Here is a 26,427-nt window from a genome sequence, read left to right as displayed (position 1 = left end):
GCCCTCCACTACGGCACCTCTTTCTTCCTTTCTTTCACTCCTTCCTTTATCCCTTCCCTTACGGCACTGGTTCAGGTGTCCAAAGATATATGAGACAGATACTGTGCCATTTCCTTTCCCCCAAAACCAATTATAAACTTATTGGACACACCAGCACACCAACTGACTGCTTAAGACCTGGTAGAACACTGAGCACTTCAAAACTTCACTTTAAATTTTCACTTTACAGGCGAAGTGCTATTTTCAGGTTTGCATGTGCATGCATGTATATAATGCATAATCTCGTGTATGGGCCGCACCTAGAAAATTCGCACCTAAATAAAAAAAAAAGTGCGGCCCTTACACGAGTTTAGACGATATATATGTTACATTAAGGAAGCAGCTCACATTATGCATTGGTTGACGGAGGTGCAGATATGCATACTCTTTTAGCAAGCAGTTTTTATTGTTTCATAGAAAAACAGCAGTTATATACACAATGCATTCATCAACACCATAGCATCTGCATGGATACAGTGAAAGCATGCACCCAGGCTGAGACATTTTCCCAGCTTCCGCAACAAACCCTGCAAAGTTAATGTACATGCGAGCAATAGCAGCAGTCACTGAAGACGCTGCTTTGGGTTGTACTTGAGACATTTACACCACTCTTATAGACGCAACATCTCTAGAACAGGGAAGTTCCTTCTCCAGGCTTTCTTTCGTGAAGCCAGAAAAAAAGAGGAGAGATCGGAAGCATAACGAGAAAGAGGTCCAGCACAGGCAGCTATAAATATATCACAGTAATATTGCTCTAAATGCAGAGAATCCCACCCCTCCTCAGCATTGCTGAGTTGATCCAGTAACCGGTAATTTCCAGTGCCTCTAAAAACCAAACACGGAGTATCTCCACTTAGGCAGCACTACTGCCTTGTATGAAAAGGTGTCTAACATTAGGCAACTGCGTAAAATGTGAGCAATAAAACGCTGTACTCAAACACAAGAAAGGAATGAATGGGTCGAAGACTATTTCGCTTATCGCAGTCGCACAACACAAAAGCAATGCAGACAGCATAACAAAACAACATGTCTGGCGTTACAACGTTGATTCGGGGAACTGGCTGCTGAAGGGAGGACAAGCACAGCTAGGCCGCACTGAATTTTGCGGTTGCCATAAAAATATTCAGCTTGGCATCGAAAAACATTCTGCGCATAGCTCTGACGAGCAAATGTGTGTCTATTCGAAAACCATCAAGAATGCTTTTGGGAGCAATCAAACAGGCTCCCTAAGCAAATAATTTGCCATTAATGCTTCTTGTTTACGGCAACAAGCTTGATGACCATACCAAACACAACGGCAGAGCCTGGCGTAAAGTTGCGGTCAGCTTTTCGAATGCAACAGATTTCAGCTTGTATCTCGAACTTGCACCCTAAATAATGTAGCTTATGACAATTAAGACTGCTGCCTTGCAGCTACCATAGCAATTTGAAAAACACCCTCTATCAATGTGTTATAATATACATAGGTGCCAAAATTTTTTTTCCATCCAAACACCACTTAGAGATACAGAGAGCTTATAGAATACAAGACCGGTAGTCAGATAAAACCAACAAAATAACCTGTGAGGACTGGATTTTGCTTGCACTGAAAGCCACGAGTACATCCCAGAGAAACCATTGCAACGTATGAATAAGGGGGAGGAGGGGGAGTTAAAAGCTGCAGCAGCGGCGGTGCCTCTGCACTGGCATTCTCAGTAACAACCGTCACTCCAGTCGTCATCCGGTTCTGCAAACCTTGATGGCATTGCAGCATTCCTGCTGAAGGCAGGAATTCCAGACCTGAAGGTGAAGTGCAATCACAAGCAACATTGGTACCGGTACATCATTTCCCTGCTAAACTAAGCAAAGAAAGATTCCTTACAGCAATGCTATCAGCTGCACCTAATGAAAAACCGACAGGGCTAGTACTTAACTGAACTATGTGCCCTATATACTCCATTTGCATCACGAACAAAGAATATAGGGTACTATAAGGAATCAACAGTGAATACACACCTAAATCACTCTTAGCTGCTCTATTACATGTTGCCCTTTCTATTCAATGAACATGCGCTAACTCACGCTGCAGTTTGCCATTTTAATATATCGTAACTTAACTAGCACATCTTTTTTTTTTTTCAGAGAGCATGCTATTTGCAAACAAAGAAACTTTATGAAAGTTACTGAGAACATTTTTTAAAACAGTAAAACCTTGTTGATATATTCCCAGTTCATATGCTCAAAATCGCGAGGCATTAAAAATGAACCATAGAGTTACACTTTCTCCCAGTTAATACTTTCCTGGGTGACATGATTTCCCAGATAAATTTAAAATTTCCACAAATTCTAGTCGTGTAATACGTTTTGCAATCAATCGCACATGTGCAAATATACAAGTGGGCCAAATATGGGGGCATGTGACATGAGTTCAAATGCAACGGCAGCCAGCTGCCACAGTGGTTTCTCTGCAGTGCTTTGATGCAAAGAAGCGAAGCGCACGCGCACGCATGTGATCTAGTGCACTAACCTCTGAGTGGGCCATTTTTGGGGGACTCGACATAAAAAAAAAAGAGAAACGCATCGGATTCTTTGTGAAGCCTAAGCTCTAAGGGGCAAAACGTTTGAGAATTACAACGCAGCACGAAAAGCAAGAACGCTGTGCCTGTCAGCCGCCGTGGTGGCTTCCCCGCAGTTCTTAGGCACAAGAGGGTGAAAAAAATGCTAGATTTAACTACTTTCGCTATTGCAGTCTAGGGACGGGTGTGTTGCAATGTTCATTCTGCGCTAAAGACAACGCAAATGCGGACCGAATTCTGCAAGCACTAAATAAGGAGCTGTTCAGATCGATATTAATACGGAGTGAAATTATCAATAAATGCCTTCGTACCTCATTCAACAGTTCCATTTCTGATAATTGGACGGTTTTGTTCACACGTTTTTCCCTATAACAAGTTTTTTTTCACGCATTTTTTTAGAAAAAGTATCAACAAAGTTTTACCACAGGCTTCATAGGCTTTAGTATAGCACTTGAAAACAAGGCAAGGAAAACTGCGACATGGTGTAGCTGCCTTGTAATGTGTTCAAACACAGGTTCTTTAGAACTATTGAGTGAAAAAGTGCAATTTTTATGCAGCTCATTCTCAGTGAGAATGCAAGTTACTGGATAATTTACAACTTTGGCACCATAGGCAGCGCACTGAAAAGTTAGTGTAAAACTTTTATCAATCCCTTTGGAAAACTTTCAATGTCCACACTGTGCGTTTTTTAAGAGCTTGGAACCATAGATAGCAAAGCACAAATTTTTCATGCTCATATCAACTTTTTCTGGGCACATATACTACCTCAAATCTGGTGCTGGTTATTACAATTTTGTAAACGCACAGCAATGAGACCAGGAAGACTTCCCAGCTCACTGATTTTGCTGTCTCGGCAATAAAATATGGGATCAAAAGCAGGCAACAACTGCCATCTTGTTGGCAGCAGCAACTTACAACAAAGCTTGTTCTCTTTACAGCACAACATTCCATGCATCTACATTCTGCATGAAAGAAAAATAAAAAAAGCTTGTTAATACAACCGCAAACAGGGCATGCAACTAGCATAGCACAAAAGAAATCAAGAAGGCAGTCCATCACAAGCCACAGCAATAAAATGCATGCGATAATCCACACCACATGTTCAGATTGACCACCATGAATATTATAGAGCACTGCTGTTGTCACTTGCACACAATGGCTTCAAGTACAGTCGCCGACCGATTTTTCGGGCTCGGCAGGACATGGAAAATCGTCTGAATAACCGAACAGTTCAAGAGAACTTCAAAAAAAAAAAAACATCTTTCTGCAAAAAACTGGCTTTAAAAATCGCGAACTTCACTGCCCCCCCCATGTTCCGCTTGAAAACGATAATATCTGGGGCGCTGTCTTTCGTCATGTCCGCACTATCTTGCATCATGATAGAGTCACTGTACATCACGATACCGGACAGTACAACGCGGTGGCAGGTCAGGCCATGAACGAATGAATGTGTCGCGCAAAGCAAGAACAGCCTGTTTCCATAGGCAACGACACTCGCGAAGGCCGAGAAGGGTAACTCATGTAAAGACACAAGCGAAAGCAAGCAGCTCCGAATGCACGCCCCCTTCCCTCACCTACCCCTCAGTGCGGGGTGAGCTGTCCAAGCCACAACGGGCGCTGCAGACGCCGCATTTTCAATCTAATCGCGCGCACTTTGTAAGGCATCTTGATGGCAACGATAAACGTGCCATTTTCTCAAGTTGCAGCCATGAGGAACAAGCAGCCAAGCCTATTCAAACCAGCCTATGCGACTGACTCCATTGAAATCCTAGCTGGCACCTTTCATAGCGGTTGAGAACCGGGTGGCTCCTACAGTGATTTGCATCTATATTAAGCTGAAAGAACGAATTTTCGGCTGAAAAACAATCTCCACAGTATTCCTGACATATATATTAGTCCGACAAAATCGAATTCTTGAACTCCACAGAGTCCGAAATATTGGTCGTGAAAATGTACACGTTCCTATGAGCTACGTGACGGTTCCGCAGCGAGGTCTGAAATATCTCGCAAGTCCGAATTATTGGAGTCCAAAAAATCGGTGGGCTACTGTAGGTACTGACAACATTTTTGGGTGTCCTACTTTTTCAACAGCATGGGTACCAACTTGGTGGTTATGCCGAAGGTGTACGTACTACAAAAATATATATAAAAAATAATTAACCTTGCTCTCAATGCCACTGCCAGGTTTCAGATTCATGTGTTGGTCGACATCCGATTTCACCTGTGTGACACCAAGCAACAGTCCTCCCAAAAGTGAGTCATATAACCCTTTGACATCATGTTTTTGCAGGAGATGAAGCATCTGGATTTTCATCCACTGTAACACTTATTACCATTCATTGTAGGGTAATGAGTGCAAGCCCATACAATGCCAAATTATTTTTCAGCCTTTTTCATGCCATCACATTAACACATTTATTTTTTTTTCTTAAATCGACCATGCCTGTCACCTTCGAAATTGAATTATCATAAAATTTTGGCATTAAGCTGATTTTGTTGCCAGGACGACAAAATAAGATGTCACAACTCCCAAGAAAATAATTAAGCATATTGTTTTTGCAAAACCAAAAAGAAAAGCACCAGAACCACAAAACACCGCAATTAAATATAAAATGTCCGGCCTTATATCAAGGCAGCATAACCAAGATAAAGCAAGCACATATTTACTGTTCATCACAAAAATGATAATTTTTTTTTTAATGACTAGCTGCACATATAAAACAACAGTGCTTCGAATCCTCAGTCATTTCTGCTGCACAAACATACACAACAATAGCAATGCAACAGAGGAACATTCCTCATATCAGTGCATGTCAGCAAGAACATTGGAAGCAGAAACACATCCAAGATACAAACTAAACCATTGGCTGCAGCCAAAGAGCACAGGAGAAACTGCACCTAAAGTTAACAGCAAAAGTTTATGGAATATGCATGCTTGGGAACATAAATTCCAGTAGTGCTACCTCGTGTTGATACCAGCAGGAGGAGCATGCACATACCCCTTCATACTTGCATGCAATTCAGGCGAATGGCTTGCATGAATGCGCCAAAATGATTTTTTTCCCACTCAGTCATATCCCATGAACTCCTGCTGCTGACTGTACCATATAATTATGTGGACCAAAAAAATTCTCGAGGAATTGTTTGTATGGCCTTTATGCACCTAGTGAAGATGGCAACCATGGTCCCTGATCATTGTCAACAACCAAATTTGTTAGGCTCCACATTTCTGTAAAAAATTGAAAACTGCTTTTCATAATGACTTTGTGATACACCTTTGCATAAAAACTTTGCACTCATCCCATCGAAAAGGATATGCCGATATGGGAAATTAAAAAGAAAAAATCCCTCAAGCCTGTCACTCAGGATAAGAATTCGGTGCGCATGTATGCATGCATACTAATACACACTCTCTGGAGCCATGAACTAGTGCAATAAATACGTACAAGCACAAAGCATTTTTCTCTGAGCATAACAGCGCATTCTAATAAGCCCCATATAAGCAATGCTGTAGAGTATAAATAATAATTTACATTAATAGCTCTGCTTTCATTCTCCTCCTATTGATTGCATAAATTTCAAACGCGGACCCCATGAAGACACACTAAGTCCATCAGTATGGGTAAGATAAGGATTAGTTTACAATGTAAAAACCTAGTGAAATAATAACCACAAATATTTATATATTCACATCTTCAGCAAAATCCCCCAGGCAAGAAAAAGAAAGCTCCGTTACACAAGCACACTAGAACAATGACATGCTATTACACAAGGTTTCTCCTAAGCTGCAAAGTATCCCACTCTGAAGAAATTATTGGATGCAGACCATTGCATTTTAAGTGCATACACTACCTCACATTCCCTGTTCTTTGGAAGCCTAGTTTCTCACATGTCTAAGTGCAGCAGTACCCCAAATATCCATATACTACTAGGTGTACTATGTAACCAAAGCCAAGCTATGAAAAAAAGAAAAAAGAGCACTGCATGTGAATCTGCATATCTGCATATGGTTGGCACGTGTGCACACACATGGATGCACACATACAGGCTGCTCAGTACCATCAGGCATAATATAATGCGTGCATAAATGCATGTACACTAAAACCTTGTTAATTCAAAGACGCTGGGACTGTGAGAAATAAACAGAGTTTTCGAATTGGCCGAGCACAAAAAAAATAGCAAGGCCCAGGTAAAAAATTTCATTTCGGAACCATGCTACCTTTATAGGACGAACTTTGGGATTACCGTATTTGTCCGGTATAAGTTGACCTCCCAGTTCATAGCCCTTGCTGACAAAAAAAAAAAAAGCTGACGCCCAATATAAGGGTGTACTGGGGCTTGAGTGCTTCACATATCAACGGAATTAGAGACATAGCATTGCGCTGCAGCGCTGCCTCGTGGCTCCAAAAGGCTATCACTCCACCAGTTTGCAGTGAAATCGGTATCGGGCATTCCCACATGCACCAAATCTTTGAATTAACTAGGCCGGTGCAGGCCACTGGTTCGAATTATTCGGTAAAATTTACATTTAATTTACAGGACCACAGAAATTCACTGAACTATTCAGGGTTCTGAATTAACTGGGTTAGAATTATTGAGGCTTTGCCGTACGCACACAACTTATGGAATGTGCAGAAAACTCCATAATAGTTAAGACATACAGAAGCCACTGATCCGCAAGTTAAAATGAAAATGTAGCTGGCACTTCAAAGCACGAGCCCTATTTTACAGCAAATGCTGCAATCTTTACAAAAGGCAGAAAAACTTACTTATAAGCAGATGCAAACGTTTAGAAGATATGCACTATTTATTTCAGAAGCAGGTCACATCAATTAACCAAGTTATTCTTGGCCAACAAAAAGGCACAAAGGAAGCAACACACAGAGAAATCCCATGAGAGTGCATCAAAATGCATCTTCATTGCAGCCCCACTTCACAAACTTTCCACATGCAAAAGCACGAAACACACAGCACCTTCATGCACATATCAAGAATAAAAAGCAAGGCTATCAGATGCTGGAAACAGGTGAGGAGATGGTAGGTCAAGCAAAAGACCTGGCCACAGTGCACACACAATTTTAGATGACCAGGAGCTGGTCAAAGAGCCGGCTATAATTTCCAGAATTAACCGAGGTGAAGTTGGAGTCCTAGCATTTGCCCACCACAGAAATACCAGCAAGAACACCCTCTGTATTCATCTCAGCAAGAGATGCACCCTGAACTGTCTGCCATTGACATTATAAAAAGTATTGCCAGATCAATAAGGATGGCAAAGGTGAAAACATATGGCTTCTCCATCAATGTCTCATTCCATATCAAGGATGCCTGTTTTCTAGCATTTGCCAGCCAAGGAAAATAAGAAAAATAAACAAGAAACAGCCCACCAAGACATTCTCCTCTGTTCATGCCACAGTTCCAAGGGCCCCTGTCGCCCTGCCATTTCCAATGCCAGTCTATGGGCAGCACTGAATTCGTTTCTAAGCGAATGAAGACAAGCATCTAGCCAGCAGCCCCCACCAGTACAGCAGCAGCAGCAGCAGCAGCAGGCTCGGCGACGCTCACCTCTTCTTGGAAGGCGGCGGTGGGATCCGGGACGGCCGAGGCAGTCCCGATCGCTGGGGTGCAGAAGCTGGTGCTGGAGCGGCGGTGGCAACTGGTGCAGCAGGGGTGGCGGGCACAAATCGCGCAGGCAGTGGCATACGGGACGGGGACGCGTGGGACACCCGCTGTGGCAGGCCCAGGGAACGCCTCCCCGCATGGGATGTCCTAGCTGAAGAAGGCCCCGACGACGAATGCGTTGCAGCAGCAGCTGCCACTGAGGATGAGCGGGTGCGTGCAGACATGGGCAATGCGGAGCGGCCTGCAACCTGCAGTGGACCCCCAGAAAGGACATGATGACTGGCCATGAAATGAAGAGAAGAATGGTGCTACACTCTAGATAGAGAGACAAAAAGAGTGGCATGAAAAGAGGTACAAACAATGCCCACATCATGCACCTGTATTTTGTCTTTCAATGCACACCTCACACCATGGCACCATCTTTGTTTTAAGACAAAGTGCTAATGTTAGGCCTTTCCAGTGATGATTCACCTTAATGATATGGCCTGCTGCCCTGCCTTAGAAGTACTCGCACTAGCTACAATATGGAAAATGGAGTGCAGACTTCCTTGGCTGCAGGGCCTTACTACGGTAACAAAAAGGCAGCGCTTGATTGCAGCAGGCTTTATTCAATTACTGTACACACTGGCACTAAATGTAAGCTAATATAGCCGGTATTACATTGAGTACTATGGTATATTCAGTTTCGTACATAGTACCATGAGTGGGATGAGAGCAGGGAATAGAGGTCTCCCAGCCTACGTCATCAACGCACGTGATGCTGGTCTGATGGGCAGAACATGCACCACATCGAGGAGGTTCGCCTGGCTGCGACGCATCTCGAATTGGGGAACAAAGGCGGTGGGGGAGCACTCGACACCAGCAAAATCGGTTCAGAACCGAATGTGGACAATTTTGCCCATCGGGCCACACCTTTTTGACGTCCCACTGTTTATACCAGGAGGAGGTCTATTGAACTTAGTACCAAGTAACATAATAAAACTGCCAGAGCCAACAACAAGGTCTGTTCAACAGCTTGCGAGTTATCATGTGAAGTAACCATGTGTGGGATCATTACTTAACCTTGCACAAGGTGCAAGCTCTGTGCAAGTCTCATATGCATATGAGTGGTAATATTGGACTCAGAATGTCTCTAGGAATTGAATGACAGCACTTTCAAGCAGTTTTCTACACTGTTTTGGAAAAAAAATGGGGTACACAGTTGTGCCAATGACTTCATAAAAAGACCTCAAATGTGGTACTTCTTCGTACCTCCATCTTTTAGACGTATAAGGCAACTTGCATTAGAATTGAAAATTGCTTCGAAAAGTATTGTACGGCAGTTGATCAATGGAAAAGGCTTGGAAGCTTAACAATGTTTCAAATTTTTTTCCCCCCATCAAGATGGGTCTCGTCAAACTGTGTATCTGTGCTTGTAAAAACATGCAGAATATCAAGGAGGCCTATCAGTGAAAGATAGCTCTCATCCCACACACTGAATGGTTTATTTGATAGTTCGGTAGAATTCAGCATAAAAAAAAAAAAGGTACTTAGGTGCACCATTTTCCGTCTGTTTGCACCTGAAGCAAGTAAGACACACAAGACCCACTTGGTTGGGACACAATGCCCCAACCTGCACTTTTATCTATTTTTTGCTGCCACTTTTTATGTTACATGACTAACGTGGAATTATGAGGGCAGTCTTCCGCCCTGCACAGGTTTTCCACACTAATCAGCTAAGATTTGTCAACAAACTATAAAGTTATGACTGCCTTTGCAAGAACTGAATTTTTTATGAATTAAGAAGGTTGAGTGCTCACACTTTGAAAGGTCAATTTGTCGCAGTCTGCCAGTTTGCACATCGCGCCAACATATTCAAGGCACCACGACTGCTAAATCAGTATTTGATTTAGTTTCAACAAATGATATACATATATCCTAAATGTATGGCTATCAAGCCATGTGTCTGGGTTGCTTTCTGTTCCCACCAGGCACGCATCCGAGAGGGGGCCCGAGTAAATCGTCAACGCCTGCCGTTGGGCGCACGTCAAGGGACAGCGGGAGTTCAAGCCTGAGGACGAACATCTGACCGACCTTTTGGCAGGCAGTTCATACCTCGAAGCCCGGCCGAATTAACCAATGCTGGGCGGGGCACCCGAATTAACGAGCTTCCGACAGCATAGACATCCACAGGCGGGATTCCGAATTAATGGGGGTCAAATTAAGGAGTTTTTACTTAAATTACGGATTCTTAACAAGTTTGCTGAATGGCAATTATGCGAGTAGACGCATGGAAGTGTCAAGGGTTGTTTTCTACTGTTCTGTCACTGCTGTGGGGGTCTACTACTTTTTCGAAGACAATGTGTCAGCTCAACATACCGTGGGTCTCCCTTATTACCTCTTCAACCTCACTGACAGTTTTCAGCAAGTGTCACTAAATGCTAGCAGCTAGTGTTTTTTGGCTACTAACCCTACTACTACCAAAATACATCTTTTCTTTACAGAGCACGAGTTCCATGGATGTTTAGGTTTATGTGGTTTAATGTCCCAAAGTGACTCAGGCTATGAGGGACGCCGTAGTGAAGGGCTCCGGAAATTTCGACCACATGGGGTTCTTTAACGTGCATTGACATCGCACTGTACATGGGCCTCTAGAATTTCGCCTCCATTGAAATTCGACCACCGAAGCCGGGATCAAACCCACATCCTTCGGGTCAGCGGCCGAGCGCCATAACCACTCAGCCACCGCAACGGCTACCGTTGGCGGGGAAAGGGTAGCTCGCTTGAGAGCGGCACGAAAGGGGGTGGGCAGTTCGCCTGCGATGAGGCTCGGCCTGAAAACATACCGCGCGCCAGGTGCACAGGCAGGTTATCTCGAATCGCGGCGCCGGATTAACACCGTCCGCGCGCTGTAACCGATCACCAGGTCTTAATGACGTTCGTTATACGTGTGATTTTGTGCCACTTAACCAATGTATATTTTGACGGTTGCGCAGGTCTCGTTCGTCTTAAGTGGGGCCGTTATATGTGGGCTCGACTGCATGTTATGTAACTTTTTTTGTGGAGAGCTTGAACGAAATTCTGCTGAGGGAACTTGCCAGAATGCATGCCATCAGCTTGTCTTGACATCAAGCTATGCAATAAGGGTAAAATTATTATCCTGCCTATCATAGAAGCTGAGTTATAGGGTTTTGAACTTGCTACTTCACAAACGGGAATAAAAATTTGTATTCCTGTTTCTGAAGTGGCAACTTCAAAATCCTATATATAACTCAACTTCTATGACAGGCAGGATGGTAATTTTACCTTTGTTGCATAGCTTAAAGGGGCCCCGAAACACATTTTCAGTGCATTATTTTGCCTGTTGGTTGCATAGAATGAGTTATAGTGATGCTATTAGCATCGGTCGTACCGCATATACTGCGGTTTTTAATATTTTAATTAGCTCGCAAAACCAAATTCGTGGCGCTGACGGTGTCACCATACAGTGGCAGTTTTTAGCAGCGGATATGGCATCACTTTGCGCCAGCTTGATGATTGGACAAAGAGTAAATATACTGCAAATTCGTTAATAACTAGAGATACGTTTTGTCAAGTTTTTGAGTTTTATATTACATTAACAAAACCAACTTGATTGCCCTAGATAAAAGCACTGTAAATCAAGTAAAACAAAAATACACCACCAGAGGCACTGGCTACTTTTTGCATCGAAGGACTTTGCGCCTCTGTAAACATTCAGCGACCTAGCACTCAACACTTATGGCTAGTCTCTATGTATCTGAGAGCGGCTTTGCGGAATCGATCCGATCCAGCCATTGAACTCTATAAGCGTTCATTTCGGTCCCAAGGAAGGATGAGTTCGTTTCACATTTAGCAGGGAGTGCGCACCGTAAGCTTGTGGAGGATCATCGGGCGGAAGGTGCCAGATGGCGCCACGTTCCCGTCAACAGCGCGCGCTCCTTGCTCGCCGTGACTAACCAGCGCGCTAGGAGCGACGGGCGATGGTTGGCGGTAAGCAGTAGCGGTACGCGCTATGCTACATGTGTCTCGTATCTTGCGCAGGCTGTCACACCGTCGCAGTATCTCGCGCTCGAGTTCGGATCCATAAGTAAAGGAACGTCATTGATCAGTGTTCCCTTCTGCACTGTTGACATGACGAAGCATCGCTGGGTCAGCTGGGCGTTCACATGGTTGTCGTAACCATGCAAACGGCGCTGCCAGCCTTGGCATGAACGAGTTACAGAGAACAGGCAACCATGGAGTGCAAAGTGTGGTCACGTGCTCAGATAGGCTGTTTTGATTGGTCACACTAAGAGTCGTCATTGGGAGAGTGAAATGGGAATGGGAAGCTGCGCGAAAATCGAGCTGAGGGCAGCATCTTGTTTGCTTGTAGTTTGAAATTTCTTCACTGAATAACTCCCGTTCCTATGGATCGATTCTCGCAATTCTTTTTGAGTCAGCATCCGTGTGACATAAAGAATCCATCTGAAGTGTAACCGCATCTGTTCAAGCAGTGTTTCGCAGCCCCTTTAATGTCAAGAGAAACCAATGGCGTGCATTCTAGCAAGTTCCCTGCGACAAAATTTCTTGAAAGCTCTCCACAAAAACTTGCATAACATATTGCATAAGTGCGCAAAGATTTGTTGTACATAAAATTAAATGACATACTTGGAATCAGCACACAAAAATACATGTTCCCTGAAGATTTCGCAATTGTGACTTCATTAAAATATTTTTTCTAAGACCCTCTTCCCCCCTTAAAAGTACCAAGTGCTCATGCACTGTGAAACAGCCCCACAACACTGCTAGTGGTCAAAACTAGAACAGTTAGAAACAACAACAGTGTAATAGCCTCAATATGGCCAGCTATTTAACATGTTTACTCAGAGCATAGATAAATCTCAAGAAAACTTTTTTGAAGTCAAGTGGAAATACATGTGCCGAGAAGATAAATGGCTGCAACTTTATTGACAAGCTTTGTTAATTTAAATGATAAATTGTATTTTATGATGAGGTATCTGAAGTTTTTCCAAGGGTGAAAAAAAAAAAAAATCGAGCACACTTTCAACGGCCTTGAGAATGGGATTTTTCAAATTCAAGACTTTCCCGGAATTTCAAAGGCCTACTGTATACCCTAAGTTTAGCACGACCTCCACAAAAATTTTTTTATGCAACAAATTTTCATTTACCTGTTAACTTGACACCGCTGACTGATATATCAAAGGTTCTGGCAGCTGCTGGTCACAGACAAAACTGCATCAACCAGCAAAGCCCACCTGACATCCGTAGCACTTACCTCAGGCTGAGGGAGCTGGCTTAGTTCACTTCGCTGGCTTAGCGATGGTTGCTGCTGCTTGGACTGGTGGCCGCTGGGACTGCGAGTGCCCAGTCCATTCAGCACTCTGCTCAAGTTGGGCAGGCTCCTTCGCGTTGCACCTGCAGCACAGCGTCCAGAATGAATACTTCTTTTAACATCCACGCCATGCCTGACCAACTGCAAACAACGAGCAGCACAACAGTTGAACATAAGGTTACCAACTACACTAGAGAATCTTCAACACGGTTTTTCAGCAGTGCTGGAGCAGAGTCCTTCAGTGCTTCTTCTGGTCTCAAAACTTTCACTCCAGTTTCATACAGAAACATTATCAGCACTGGCTGCCAGATGCATTGCTTCCTGCAAGAGGAGCAACTGGCCACCATTATATTTCTAATGCTATGTGCATCAGAACATTTTAGAAATTTCTGTGACACAAGCGCACGTTTTACTTTGTCTGTGACTTTTCTGAAGCATTTAATTTTCGAATATACATCGTTGATGGATTTTGTTGTTATAGACAAGAACATGAAAGGAAAGACCAACACGTGTGAAGCACAGATGTTTGTCAACTGTAACAGATAACAAGCATATACGGTAAAAACTCGTTAAGGGCTTCCCCAGCATCCTTCATTGTGTGATGCAGTAGCAGTTGAGCCCGCTTACGAGGAGGCTTCATCCATGGCCGCCTGGATCGGATGCTCAACTATGCTTTACTGTACAAACAGCGAGCGCTGTGTTCAAGATGGGATGCTATGTCATTTGCTTATATGTCGACCTTCGCTAGCTTACCTCCAGCCGCAAAACTTGTAGTGCATAACTAATGAATTGCTCTTTGCTAATTAGGCACACTAAGTGGCTGAAACACGAGAAGCTGTAGTGGTTCACTACTACAATTAGTGCAGGCATACAAGCCACACTAAACAATGGCTGAATGCAGGCTAGTTGGTGCTACACATAAAGCCTGGAATTCTTATGTTGCGCAAGAACTTCAACCTGTGCTTATCTCCCTCGCTGCAAAATACTACATTATGCACTAGCCATACAAATCACCATTGAAAATAGGAAGCAAAAGCAAAACTGGACGACGGCTTTCGTAAATTGCATTAAAAAAAAGAATGGCCTTCACAAGCAGAAGCAAGTAAGCACACAAGCCAGCAAACTTGCTGTCCCTTGCTCCCACAGCCCTTGCACATGCACGGCTTTGTCGTAGAGCCTTAACCACCACTTTCAAGCAATCAAGCGAACAAGAGCTTGCACTGAGGCTGCAGAGAAACTCCAAGGCTGCAAATAACATTTCCCCCCCTTTTTTTTTAGCTTTGAGGTAAACACAGAGTGAGAAATAAAAACATGTGGAGTATATCTAGGCCTGTCCAACAAAGTTTTCTGTTCGCATTAAGCTGCCATAGCTATTTACACTTTATCAAATCGGTGCGTGCTACTGGCGGTCAATCCTTGCCGACCTGATGTCAGAATACTGTTTTAGATCTGTGAACGCCTGAATGACGTAAGCCTATAACTCCTTAAACCTTCACATTAGCACAGACTCCGCAATCTTACAAGGTGAAGCAGTCAATCCCCAAGCAAGCAGTGTGAGCATCAGATGAAAAATGAAAATTGCCATGTTAAATTTTCTTTCTGGCCTTTCAGGTTAGTAAAGATGCAGATATGCCCCTACTCTCTAGAAGAGTATAGCACCACTGTCTCTTAAAGTCATACCTAAAGCTGCCCGTAATCACATTACATTACTGCCCACAACCTGATGTATTTTTTTTCTCTTTTTTTGTTTTCAAGGGCGCCTCTCATAGCCTGAGTCTGTCTTTTCGAGGTACAGGAGCAGCTAGGAGCCGTTGGGATATGGTCGAACGCGAGATACAGGGGCAACAGAGACGATACACGAGCAGTAATGTGCATACCTTTGTTTGGAATTTGAGATATTTGATGAAGAGAAGAATTAGAACCATATGGACTGTTTCCAGGTGACGGGCTTTGATTTTCCACAGTACGTGCCATTGTCAAAGGTGGTGTCCGGAGTCGTTGCCTAGTGTCACCTAAAAAATGCAACCAACTGCCATTAGAAGACTAAATACTATCAGAGGACTACTCAAGAACTACACAAACCCTTTTCACAAGCGTATTTAATGACGTATAAAGGACTCAATCCTGCCACTAGTTGCTCCAACCCGACACGAGCTGAGCCACTGAGGTCTCTTTCAACACAGTTTAAGGCATGCACTGCCCTTACAGGAGACATCACCTACTAGAAATGAGACTGGCTCACTCGCATATGCAAGGCCCGTGCCAGAAGTGCAGCCAAACCTGATCTCCCACAAGCCCTTTGCTCCAAATGCTGCCAACTCACCCAATATAGTGCACCTAACTTGCATCCACATCCAGTTCTAGCCTGACTCACCCATCGAAAAAGAACACCTAGACCAGACAATCTAGACCAGGTTCCAAATGACCCCCGACGACTTCTTTCCCACCTGAAACCTGATTTCCCAACCACGTGCTTTCGAGCTTCCTTTCTTCAATAAATTTATTAAATTAATCCATTAGTTCAAAGGCTACTCTCCAAACCTTATACACAGGTTATTCCCAAGAGTATAGGAAGGATATTCAGCGACAGTTTTAGAAGCCCATTAAAAAAACAATTCTAAAGATTAATTTCAAGACCATGCTCATGCATAACAGTGCAACTGACCTTCTGCACAGTGTGTTCTGCTTTGATGGACAACGTGCCTGTCATCTGTATATAAATCATCAGGCCTTGAGTCATTGGGTCTGGCACTAGGCGCTGCAACAGAAAACCTTCTCATCAAGCTGTACTACTAACTGGAAGCTCCAGCTGAAGTATTACTATAGTGCAACATTCAGAGAGAAAACAAAATCAAAGAGTATAGAGATAGACAGTAGGCTTTTAATGACAGCACCATAGAGCTTGTACTTACGCAATGAGAGCACAAAAGAATGCTTTTCATGTTACAGAAGAAGCTGTTAGGCATCAGTTATGGCACATTATTGAAATAGGGAGCCCTAATAAGCATGATAGCAGCATTAAAGAAATGAGAAAAGAAGCATGTACAGAGGCCTTGAAGTTGACGCCAAGTAGTTTGTTGAATGGACAAACACAAACACTGCTCAGACCTTTGCCTTCAGAGCTCTCAGGAGTCTAGTTTCTGACATTCATAAAAGAAGCACGCATCGTTCGAGGTAACCGCCATGCACACTGTTTACAGTTACTGCAAGTTCATCTTTTAGCCTCTCTACAATACCAATAATAAGGTGGAAACGGTGCTTGCGTTACTGTCAATAGTGCCATTTATCTTACAGAAATACAGTGCTAAATTCAAGATGCACAAAATATATCATGCACCCAGCTTTGTAAGCTGTGCACTTACTGGATATTCGCTTTGGAGAAGATATAGGCGAGCTCAGCCTTAGACCTGAAGCAAAGAAGACACCAGTTAAAATGTGAACATTAACTGTGCCATAGCACTTCTAGCATGCCATTTAAAAGGTAAGTGTGTTCCACTCATAATGGGCTGGTAGCTATATTGTGCATACAAAAAAAAACAGCACACTACAAAATAAAACAAATGTGTTACCAACATACACACAATAAAGCAATAGAGAACGCAGCTAGTAGCACTGCAATATGCCTTGCTTGTTCTGTCCTGTTCTTGTGCTTTCATGGTCCTGATATTTTTTCTTTTTATAGCCTACATGCAAATTGTAAACAAAACTTCAGGATTTCTTCAAGCTTCAATAATACGAAATGTGAACCATCCTGAATATATGTACTGTCTCACAACCTGGAATGGGTGCTACCAGTGTGAGGCGACGGCATCCAAAAGTGAGCTCTCTCGATGCACTTGTAAGCCAACCAGTCGTGTGAAGGAGTGAAATCAAGAGGCAGCAGAAAATGTTTAGCTCAAGGCAGCACCCTTCTCACAAACAAATGGGTACAGCTTCTGTTTCTTTCAAAAATCAGGTTACATTCTGGTTACTTTCTGTCAGTCTTCAGGAAAGTGACAAAAATTTGCAGTTTAGTAGGGCAATCCGCTTACCTTACACTGTAAGCAAAATAAGCACATGTTTAGTTTGCGAATAGCACAGTGGTCAGGAAACAGGAAGAAGAGAAGACAATATCATGCATGCTAAACCTTTATTCCTTAACCTTTTGTGATCCTCAGATGGGTGCTGTTTCAGTCATATGCAGACAAAGTCTCGTTAGAGGCCTCGGGTATATAGTGCCAGCCACGTGGAAGCTTTGCAAGGGGTCCCACTTGAAGTGGGTTATTGGACAGGGACCACTTGAAGCGGAACCACTTGAGCAAGTGGGACCACTTGACAAAAGGAACCATTTGGAACTACCAGGTTCTACCGCAGCGGTGGCCAAGTGGTTCAGCATCCGCCTCGAAGTGCGGGAGGTGCGGGGTTCGATCCCCAGTGCCGCTGGGTACCCAGCGGTGATACAATGGGCACAAGCTTTCCCTTGGTCTGGTGCCTGGCTTATTTAGGGTGAAATGCTTAGGAAATGAGCCTTTGACCCCACCTTGAGGAATCGAATATACCTTGTGTCATGGCACTCTTTGGCCATAGATGCCCTTGCGCCATAAAAATCCATAATCATCATCGGAACTACCAGGTTAAAAAAAAAAACATAGGCAATTTCAATTAGAACCAGTTGGATATTTTAGCTAGTTCCAAATGGGTTTTGAAATTGGTTTGCAGATCATTTTTAAGGTGCAAAAGAAAGAATGATAATGTGAGGACTGCAGGGCAATGCTCTGCCTGGTACCCACGTTTTCACACGAGAATTGCGTATGCCGTCATGGAAATTGACACACACACACAAGCATACATCACGCACAAGAAACACATATACTATGGTTGAACATTAGAAAAATTGGCTCATGTGTACATCCACAGAACACTATTGCTCCCATATATATACCCCACTCATGACACTCTCCTACTAGGGACAAAGGCACTCGCCCATTGAGCGCTGTTATTTCATATAATTTTGACCGCAGTGACTGAGCAAATGATGAATGCAATTCAGTAGGCTAAGCTGCTGATAGTTCTTATTTTAAGAATCATTTTAGTCTTGCCTTGTTTGCCGAATATGTAAATGTTCATAAAGATTGCGGCCCAGCTGTGGCGGCCACTCGCAGTCTAGTGGTACCACTTGAAAGCAAGTGGGACCATTTGGAATCCCACTTCATATGTTCACCTGGGAAGTCTTGGGAGCACTGCTAAAGCATTTTGTTCTCTGTCTTGTTTTTTTCTTAGAGAGAGGCATCAAGAAGCCTTACTAACTTCAGTGCTGCAATTAACTGTAGCAATATTTTCAGTGCTTGTGATTTACAAAACAGACTTTCCCAAATTCTGCAACAGTTAGGACTATTTTTGTAAAATTGTAAATTGTGGGGTTTAACGTCCTGAAGCAACATGTGGACTACGAGGGACACCATAGCAGCAAGCTCCGTATTAATTTAGACCACTTGGTTTTTTAACACGCACTGATATCGCACTGCCTTTCGCGTTTCGCTCTACAAAAACACGGCCATGGTGGCCGGGAACTATATTTGGGAGGCACAAAATTACATTCTGTCATCAGAAGAGATAGAGGTTCATCTGATGACTGCAGTGAAGCAAAGGGTGCCGGAAAAGACATAATTCACTGTAGGCCAAGTAGCCAACATAGAAGCCTCCACCCAGGATGTTTCAACCACTTCCACGCAGAGTGATATAATCATTCAAGGATCAACAGATGCAAGGGCGTGGCAGAAATGAATGTCTCCCTCCCCAACTGTTTGTCCAAAGCAGTACAGTGCCCGAAATTCGCAAAACAGTCTCTGGCCACAATGACCACAAAGATTTAAAACAGAATGCACTGTGTCAAACTATAGGTGCTGCGAAAAACATCCAGTGCCATACCAATGCACAAAGGAAAAAAGTGCTGCAGAGAACGAGTGAACAGATAGTTCAGATTGATAGGTATGTACATGCCAGCAAAAAAAAAAAAAAAAAAAAAACCAACAGAGTAAGTGTTCACAGGCGCACACGCTGCGCAGCTCTTTCTCAAACATCAGTCTGCAGATATGTCCACCCACATACACACATTTTAGCACCGCACGACCTAGAGTAGCAAATCTGCATGACCAGTGAGCACACCAGCATTACGCATTCTAAACACCAGCATAAAAAGTTCCCTAACTGGTACAAATTTACAACTCAAAAGGTAACCTGCAAAAAATTGCAAACGTGAATGAAAATGAAACACACTACAGTTTTCAAACAATGCATAAAAATTTAAAAGCCAGTACCATTGCATTCGAAGCACCGTAATCCATACTGAAGTGGTAGTTAGCTATTAGAGTGCATGAATAAAGCAGACTTTTGACAAGGGGGCAGGAAAAAAGGATGCTACCACTGCTAGGTGAAAGCCCAGTGTAACACAGGCACTCACTCTCTTCTTGCAGTCGAGCAATCTCATGGACGTTAACGGGCGGACGTGTCAGCGTTTGAGCATTGACTACTGGTGGCACTGGACTGGCTGGCAATGCTGCTTCCTTGCTGGATGAGACGACTCCCTGGGTGGCCACTGTCTGCGCAGAAGGCTGAGCCGGCAACTCCCTTGGCCCTGTCTCCACAGCAGCAATAGTTGGCATTGCTTCCAAGTCTAGAGCTGGTCGCCTCCGCCGCGGTCGCGTGAATGTGCGTGAATCAAAGGTTCTGTTTGGCCCTGAAAAATTATTCACTGGTTTCACATTGCAAGAAGGAAACGGCTGCAGTGGTGGAAGAGCAAGCTGCAGCTGCAAACATGCGTGCCAATTGTTGAAGTATTAAGGCAGCGACTACTAGAATATGACAACATGCCACAGCTAGAGCAGGGCTTAAAAACTGCAGTGTTTCAAAGGAACAAAGGAATAAGCATGACAAGGAACACAACTTCCAAATGATGCTTACATCATGCCCAACCAAGTGGTCCACATCAAGTTGCTGCTTGAATTCAACTCATAGCCAAGACAGCTGACATGCAGTACTTTGCCAACACTGCTGCCAATAGTGGCCTTCCACAGCTTTTTTTCAGGTATTTGTGCTACATTGCAGCTAAAAGACTCACAATACCAGCAGCCCCAAAGGCACCAACCAATACATTTAGACAAAATTAGATGAAGAAATGTGTCACTGACAATCATTAATCGGGCTTGCACTCCCTAACAGACTAAACCTGAGCACACTTTCAGACTCCTAGTATCATAAGTTGGCTTTGATCAATCAAGCCAAAACCCATATAGTTTAAAACTGCTACAGAGTTACATACGGAATGCATACTCTCCTTCAGTACTGAGAAATGCTGTGCATCATTTTTTAAGGCTGCGTCATTGTCAATAACTTACTCCAAGCCAATTTCACATTGCATGAAGCTTCATGATTAATTTTTTTTTTAAAGGCTGCATGTTTTTAACAATGACAAAATACTTCATATTTTGAATGCTTCAACTGTTTGAAATGAAATGAGCCACTGCAGGTCTATATTTGGAAAAACAATACCATTTTGTAAATGTTGAAACTTCATGAAAAATTTTCGATAAATGCATATGCTTTGTATTTTCAACAAGCGAAAGCAGTGAACTTATTATTTCAGAAGTCACCTGTCCAACAGAAGAGTGAAGAATGCTTAGTTACAATGAAGTTGAAATCTTGATTAGCAAAACAAAGCTATTATGAACAGGCAAAGAAAAAACTGCAAAGCCAAACTGGCAACTTCCACAAGTGTCTCATCATGTGGAAGGAAATAAAACCATCTTTCATGCATGTATACATCACTGCTGGTGAAACATGCAATCATAAAAAAAACGTGAAAAAAGGGAGCAAGCGTGCACCACACGGCAGCAAGACAGCAAAATTGAGTTGGGAACAAACCTGATTTGCTCTTAACACAAGAAAGCATCTGTCGCAGTTTTTGGGCTGTTGACGCCACTGAAAATGCAGCATTTTCTTTGATCAGCAACCAGCACACAATTCACAAAAGGTGCATGCTAACGTCACAATCAGTTACCAGTTGAACACAGCAGTGGTGACTGCAGCACTGGTTTCGAATGGTCAAAATGTGCACTAAACAAAACACCTTTTTTTTTGTTTTCTGACAACGCGGTACTCTACACAGCATGATTTGTTACTGCAGGTGCCAGAGCCGAATGCTACCCGTGAGGCTCATCGTTAACGCTAGCAGCAGGCAGCACCTTGCTTTGCCACGCTTTGTTTTTATTTGTTCTCTAGTTGTTGACACACGTACACAGAACCGGTGCGAGATCAGTTTTCGGCAACGCCTATCCCGCACGACGAACTCCGATCGGCAGTGAGCGGGGGCGTGACTCACATTGCGTGATCTCGTCCAGCTTGTTGGCTAGCGACAGGCGGGCGGCGTTGACGGAGAGCTCCCGGGGACCCAGCTCGCTCGCGTCGCCGCGCACCCAATCGAGGACGCTGGGCGACGTCTCGCCGGAGGGCCCCGTCGCCGCCGGCTCGGACAGCCTGCCACAGAGAGAAGCGCGCGCCCATCTGTCACAACAACGCCGGCCGCCGCCGCCGCTGCGGTCCGTCGAAGGGCGATCAGCGTGCGGTCGGCGGACCGTGACCGAAATCCGGCGAGAGTTGAGGGGGCGTAGTGGAGCACACCGCGCGGCTCTCGATTTAGAAAGCGCGCATAACAACAAGCGTATACACCCGTACGGAGCGCAAGACACTTGATTGTCGCGCATGAAAAGGGAGTTCCTAATTTGGACACAAGTTCAAGCGCCGCAGCTTACCACGTCTCTTCGTCGAGCTCGGACACGGGATCGACGTCGATGAGACCGAGGTCTTCGAGGGAGCTCTCCTTCGAAGATTTCTCGTTTCCTTCGTCGGACATGCTCATGTTGAGCGATTGCTTGAGCTCTTTGCTATTCTTCTCCTCCGTTTTGCATGGGGACAAGGACCTCTGCTGGCTTCTGCGGAGCTGTTTGTTTTGCAGCTCCAGCTGCCGGACCTTATCCTTGAGCAGCCGCATCTCCTCCTGGGGGTCCAAGGCGAACGACGACACGTCCTCCATCATGCTGTTCATGGTGTCGCATTCACACTAAGCGCACGCACTACGGCACCCACGAGACAGCGAAGAACACGACGGAAGAAATCGGCAGGGCGGAGTTCGCACTCGCCACCATTCATCCGACTGGGCCGTCGGAACAGCCAGGAACATTATTATGTATCACTGCTTTTTGTTTGCGCCATGGCTTGCACGGGGGCTTTTAATAACGAAGACCCGAAACGGCACTGTTATAGCAATCAATTATTTCACTAGTCTTTGGTGTAGAAATAACGTTTATTTCTCAGATTCTAAAACATTATTCTGTAACTGGCCGGGTTGCTGACATAATGTTAAGAGATATGATTCAGTCAATCATGCAGCCTATGCTATGCGTGCCGCGTGGTTAACGTTGTGCCGCGTAAAGTGTAGTTCGTGAATTCTCCGCTTAATAACCATAAATTGGCGCTGTGGTACACACGTCGTCTGCTACTCTGAAATGATTCAAGGACTGCTGTGAAAATTTTTGTTTGCTCTAAATAAAGAGCGTTGGCTGCTCATAACAATTGTAGAAGTTGCATAATCTATAATAAAACAAATAGAGTACGACTACAAACTTGTGATTCTTGTGACAAGATGCAGTGAACTAACAAATAGTTTATTAGGATTAAGGATAGTGAAGCCAGTAAATTAAAAACTTTGAGCTGATGGTACTAATGCTTTATGATGCAAAATTGTAACTATTGTGTTAGTAAAATTTTTTTTATGACAACAGAAACTCAGTGCTCTACATTTTCTGCCAGAGTCAATCCAATCCGAACATAACCGTTTATAGCCATCGGTGTTGTGTTTTGTGAGGTACTAATAGGACCGAGTGAACGGGTGATGCACTTTCAGTTGTGCTTTCTTTTGAAGTAATTTTACTCTATTTAGTCGCCGCTGGTGGAGGCTGCAGCGTCGGGACAATCTGAAGCTAAAGCGTAGCATGCGATGTCGACCGCAAACGCAATGAGGACGGAAAGATGGCATCCTTAACTCCATGTAAGTGAGGCTGTGGGTACAGCTGATTGTCTCTACATCGATTAGTCCGCGCGCTTGGCTTAGCAACGTTTCGTGCGAGAACAGAGGTACTGTACACTGCTGCTGGTTACGCTATTATGACAGTTGCTCTTACCGTAATTCGAGCTGCGAAGTTAAGTGAATCAGCGCTTTAGTAATGTAAGTACTTGCTCTTTTAAAAGTGGCGTACGAATAAACCCTTGAACCGGTAAAGCTGCGTACGAATACTTTGACTTCTTTGCGTCAAGCGTAGCGCTAGTTATTTTTTTTACACTAATGTGTTGTTTCAAGCTTGCAATTATTTTCTTAACAAATAAATGGCTAGCATCGCTCATTCAGCGTTATCGCTGATGGCGTCGCTGGAGGCTACGACTCGTTGACTTTTGCATACGCATTGTATCATCTAAATCATGTTGACGTCTGGTTACTCTTTGATCTTGTGCTCAGTTCTCGTTCTGACATACAGAATTCATCGGCAGCTTCACTGGCAACGTTGCATCCATACCATTATCAATTACAGGTAACATGCAGAACCAGCCGAGGTTCACAGTGAAACCGATACAACGCTTGGACAGCAAATGGCTTTCCAGAGACCTTCAGGTAAGTGTGTGTATGTGCAGGTCCAGCCTGTTTGCGCCAAGCTTGTCTTAAGTTGATATCTGGGCTTGTCTGCACAAATACATTTTATGCTGCTGAAAACGTTATTTTATGCTGGCAGGTTGGTCAGGTAACAAATGTTCGTTAAGGTTCGTTGTCGTTCGTTATCTGCAGAATTTGCGATACACCTGCCAAGAATATCTAGCACACATGAACTAATGTCCTTAATCAAAGAGAATAGAAAAGTAGACAGCTGAAGTGGTTTTATGCTGAGCTGTTAAAAGCAGCAGCAGCAGGTGCCATTTATTGACAGTCTTGTTTTAGGTAAGTGAGTAGCAGCAGTAACAACCAATTGCATCCAGCATCGTAAAAGTAGCAGCGCAAACAGACTAAAGACGAAGCAAGGAACGGACACGAAAAGCACTTGTGTCTGTTGTTTGTTTCATTTTTCATCTGTTTGCACTGTATTTACTACAATGCATCATCAGCTTGCTCAACTGTTCATAATACTTTAATGCCTCCAGAATTGTGCTGAATCCTATGGGTCCTGCAGGGGAGCCGATGGCAGAGTGAAATAATTTGTGCTTTCATGCTTTGGCATTCAATAACACCTGATGAATTGGTTGGTGCATGGCATTTGGTGGTCCAAAGAAACAGTGTTTGCTGTGATCTTCACTGTAGTAGAGCACTTTGTTTTAGTTTTGACCACCCGGGGTTCTCTAACATGCACCAAAATCTCAATGCACAAGCATTTCTATATTTTGTCTCTGACCAAATGTGGCAACTGTGTCCTGTGTCAAGACCACTAACAGTTGGATGCCAAGTCACTGAGCCACCATGACAGGTGCATTCAATAATGAGGTGATACTTGCTTCTTTTTGCGTGCTCTGCAGTGCATCTTCTCATACGAGGGACTGGCGCAGTCCTGGAATGAGCTAGTCAAAGATGGCGAGGTGCAAGCGGTTGCCACTGATGTGGTGTCACAAGGACGAGGTAAGGAGAGCCATTTATTTGTGCTGGCTGTTGAATGCCTCTTTTTTGAGAAGAGCATATTTCGGTCTTGAGTTAATGAGTATATACACCTACATATACCAGTTGCATCAGGCAATTTGAACCAAGTTTCAAAACGATGAAAATGAAAAAATTAGAGCAAAATTCTGCACACAGCTGAAACCAACACCATATTGTTGGCTTTCATGTTGCATAAATCGGAGTATTTATATTGCGATGCATTGACTAAATTATTCAGATTAATTATGCTATTCATTAATAGTTCATTTCAGAGCATTATAATGATTTGAAAGTTGTAGACCACTTTCAGAAACACTCAATCGTATTCTTTAGGTCAAGCGAGCACATACATGATTCTTACTTCCAGGCTTTGAAAGAGGACTCTAAACTATGTATATATATATGTGAAAAATGTTTCATAGTTGTAGCACTTTCGGAGACATCCTTGCTAAATAAACACCACATGTTTCCTTTAAGCAAGTGACAAGCCTTCTAGTGCAGCGTAAGACAGCCTTCAAAATGATAAGGAGCACACGTCTGATTCATAGCATTCTTTATATGAGGCCAGGACTGCCCTGTTCTGTCGAGCACATGTAGCATGTGCCATGTGGCTTTGGCAGAGTGTGGACGTCAGTGCCTGGGCATGCAATGGTGGACTGGAAAGCAGAGCTGTGTGTGCTTTCCACTTCTGAAAGAGAGTTGGTAGTGTGAACCATTGGGCCGACATGAGAAGACCAGGCATGTTGCCCATATTGACAACACACATTAGGGTGCTGTAATCCATGTGTGCTATTGCAAAATTACGCAAATATTTTCATCATTTTTGAACATCCTTCAAACCCATGGAAAAACAACCAAGTAAGGGCTGACTTGCTACTGATGAGGAGATCAACTGTTTCTTTATTTTTATTTACAGTCCGTCTTGGATATATTAAACTTTAAGGTGAAATAGCTCAATATATCACTGATTTGATACATAAAACATGGCTGCAGATAAGTTTGATTGTAATCCAGAAGCATGAAGACAGTGCACCCACATTAGCAGCACCCTTCCTGCAGCAATGTGCTGCCGCATACTGGCAACACACCGCTCGCTGGGTGTCGCTTGGGCTAGCTCACTTCGCAACGTAGCCGCAGTGAACGATGCTTTGCTTTGAGAGGAGCCACTGCCGATC

At 43.7% G+C, this 26,427-nt stretch overlaps 2 protein-coding genes and 1 long non-coding RNA gene across 8 annotated transcripts in view; 2 read left to right on the top strand and 1 right to left on the bottom strand.

The window, feature by feature from the left end:
• Positions 1–423: 423 nt before the first annotated feature.
• LOC144128725 (uncharacterized) lies at positions 424–23,090 on the bottom strand. Of its 6 annotated transcripts, XR_013313822.1 has the most exons (12): positions 22,332–23,090; positions 21,902–22,056; positions 21,445–21,501; positions 19,985–20,260; positions 16,908–16,952; positions 16,211–16,303; positions 15,423–15,557; positions 13,489–13,628; positions 8,157–8,461; positions 4,756–4,815; positions 3,510–3,556; positions 1,744–1,818 (listed from the first exon to the last, which is right to left on the bottom strand). XR_013313822.1 is itself a non-coding variant. In XM_077662370.1 (11 exons), exons 1-10 carry the CDS (start codon positions 22,622–22,624, stop codon positions 3,550–3,552), a joined length of 1,506 nt encoding a protein of 501 aa, XP_077518496.1. In that variant the 5' UTR covers positions 22,625–23,089; the 3' UTR covers positions 1,729–1,818; positions 3,510–3,549. The 6 variants fall into 6 exon arrangements, 4 of the variants coding, with proteins under 4 accessions (XP_077518497.1, XP_077518494.1, XP_077518495.1 ...); XR_013313821.1 differs by having other exon boundaries at positions 424–3,556; XM_077662370.1 differs by lacking the exon at positions 4,756–4,815 and having other exon boundaries at positions 1,729–1,818; positions 22,332–23,089.
• On the top strand, positions 1,817–8,106 carry LOC144128727 (uncharacterized). The gene is made up of 2 exons (XR_013313823.1): positions 1,817–2,003; positions 2,050–8,106. It is a non-coding gene; the product is annotated as an uncharacterized LOC144128727 (long non-coding RNA).
• Positions 23,091–23,397: 307 nt separating the features above from the next.
• The window catches only part of HERC2 (E3 ubiquitin-protein ligase HERC2), a 132,545-nt gene continuing 129,515 nt past the window's right edge, over positions 23,398–26,427 (top strand). The window contains exons 1-3 of the mRNA XM_077662361.1: positions 23,398–23,626; positions 24,165–24,244; positions 25,135–25,234. Coding sequence (XP_077518487.1) covers positions 23,608–23,626; positions 24,165–24,244; positions 25,135–25,234 — 199 coding nt within the window. The 5' untranslated portion in view covers positions 23,398–23,607. The remainder of the gene's footprint in view (positions 23,627–24,164; positions 24,245–25,134; positions 25,235–26,427) is intronic.

Source organism: Amblyomma americanum, chromosome 4 (assembly GCF_052857255.1).
Source record: "Amblyomma americanum isolate KBUSLIRL-KWMA chromosome 4, ASM5285725v1, whole genome shotgun sequence".
Classification (NCBI taxonomy): domain Eukaryota; kingdom Metazoa; phylum Arthropoda; class Arachnida; order Ixodida; family Ixodidae; genus Amblyomma; species Amblyomma americanum.
This window is presented reverse-complemented; position numbering and strand designations above follow the sequence as displayed.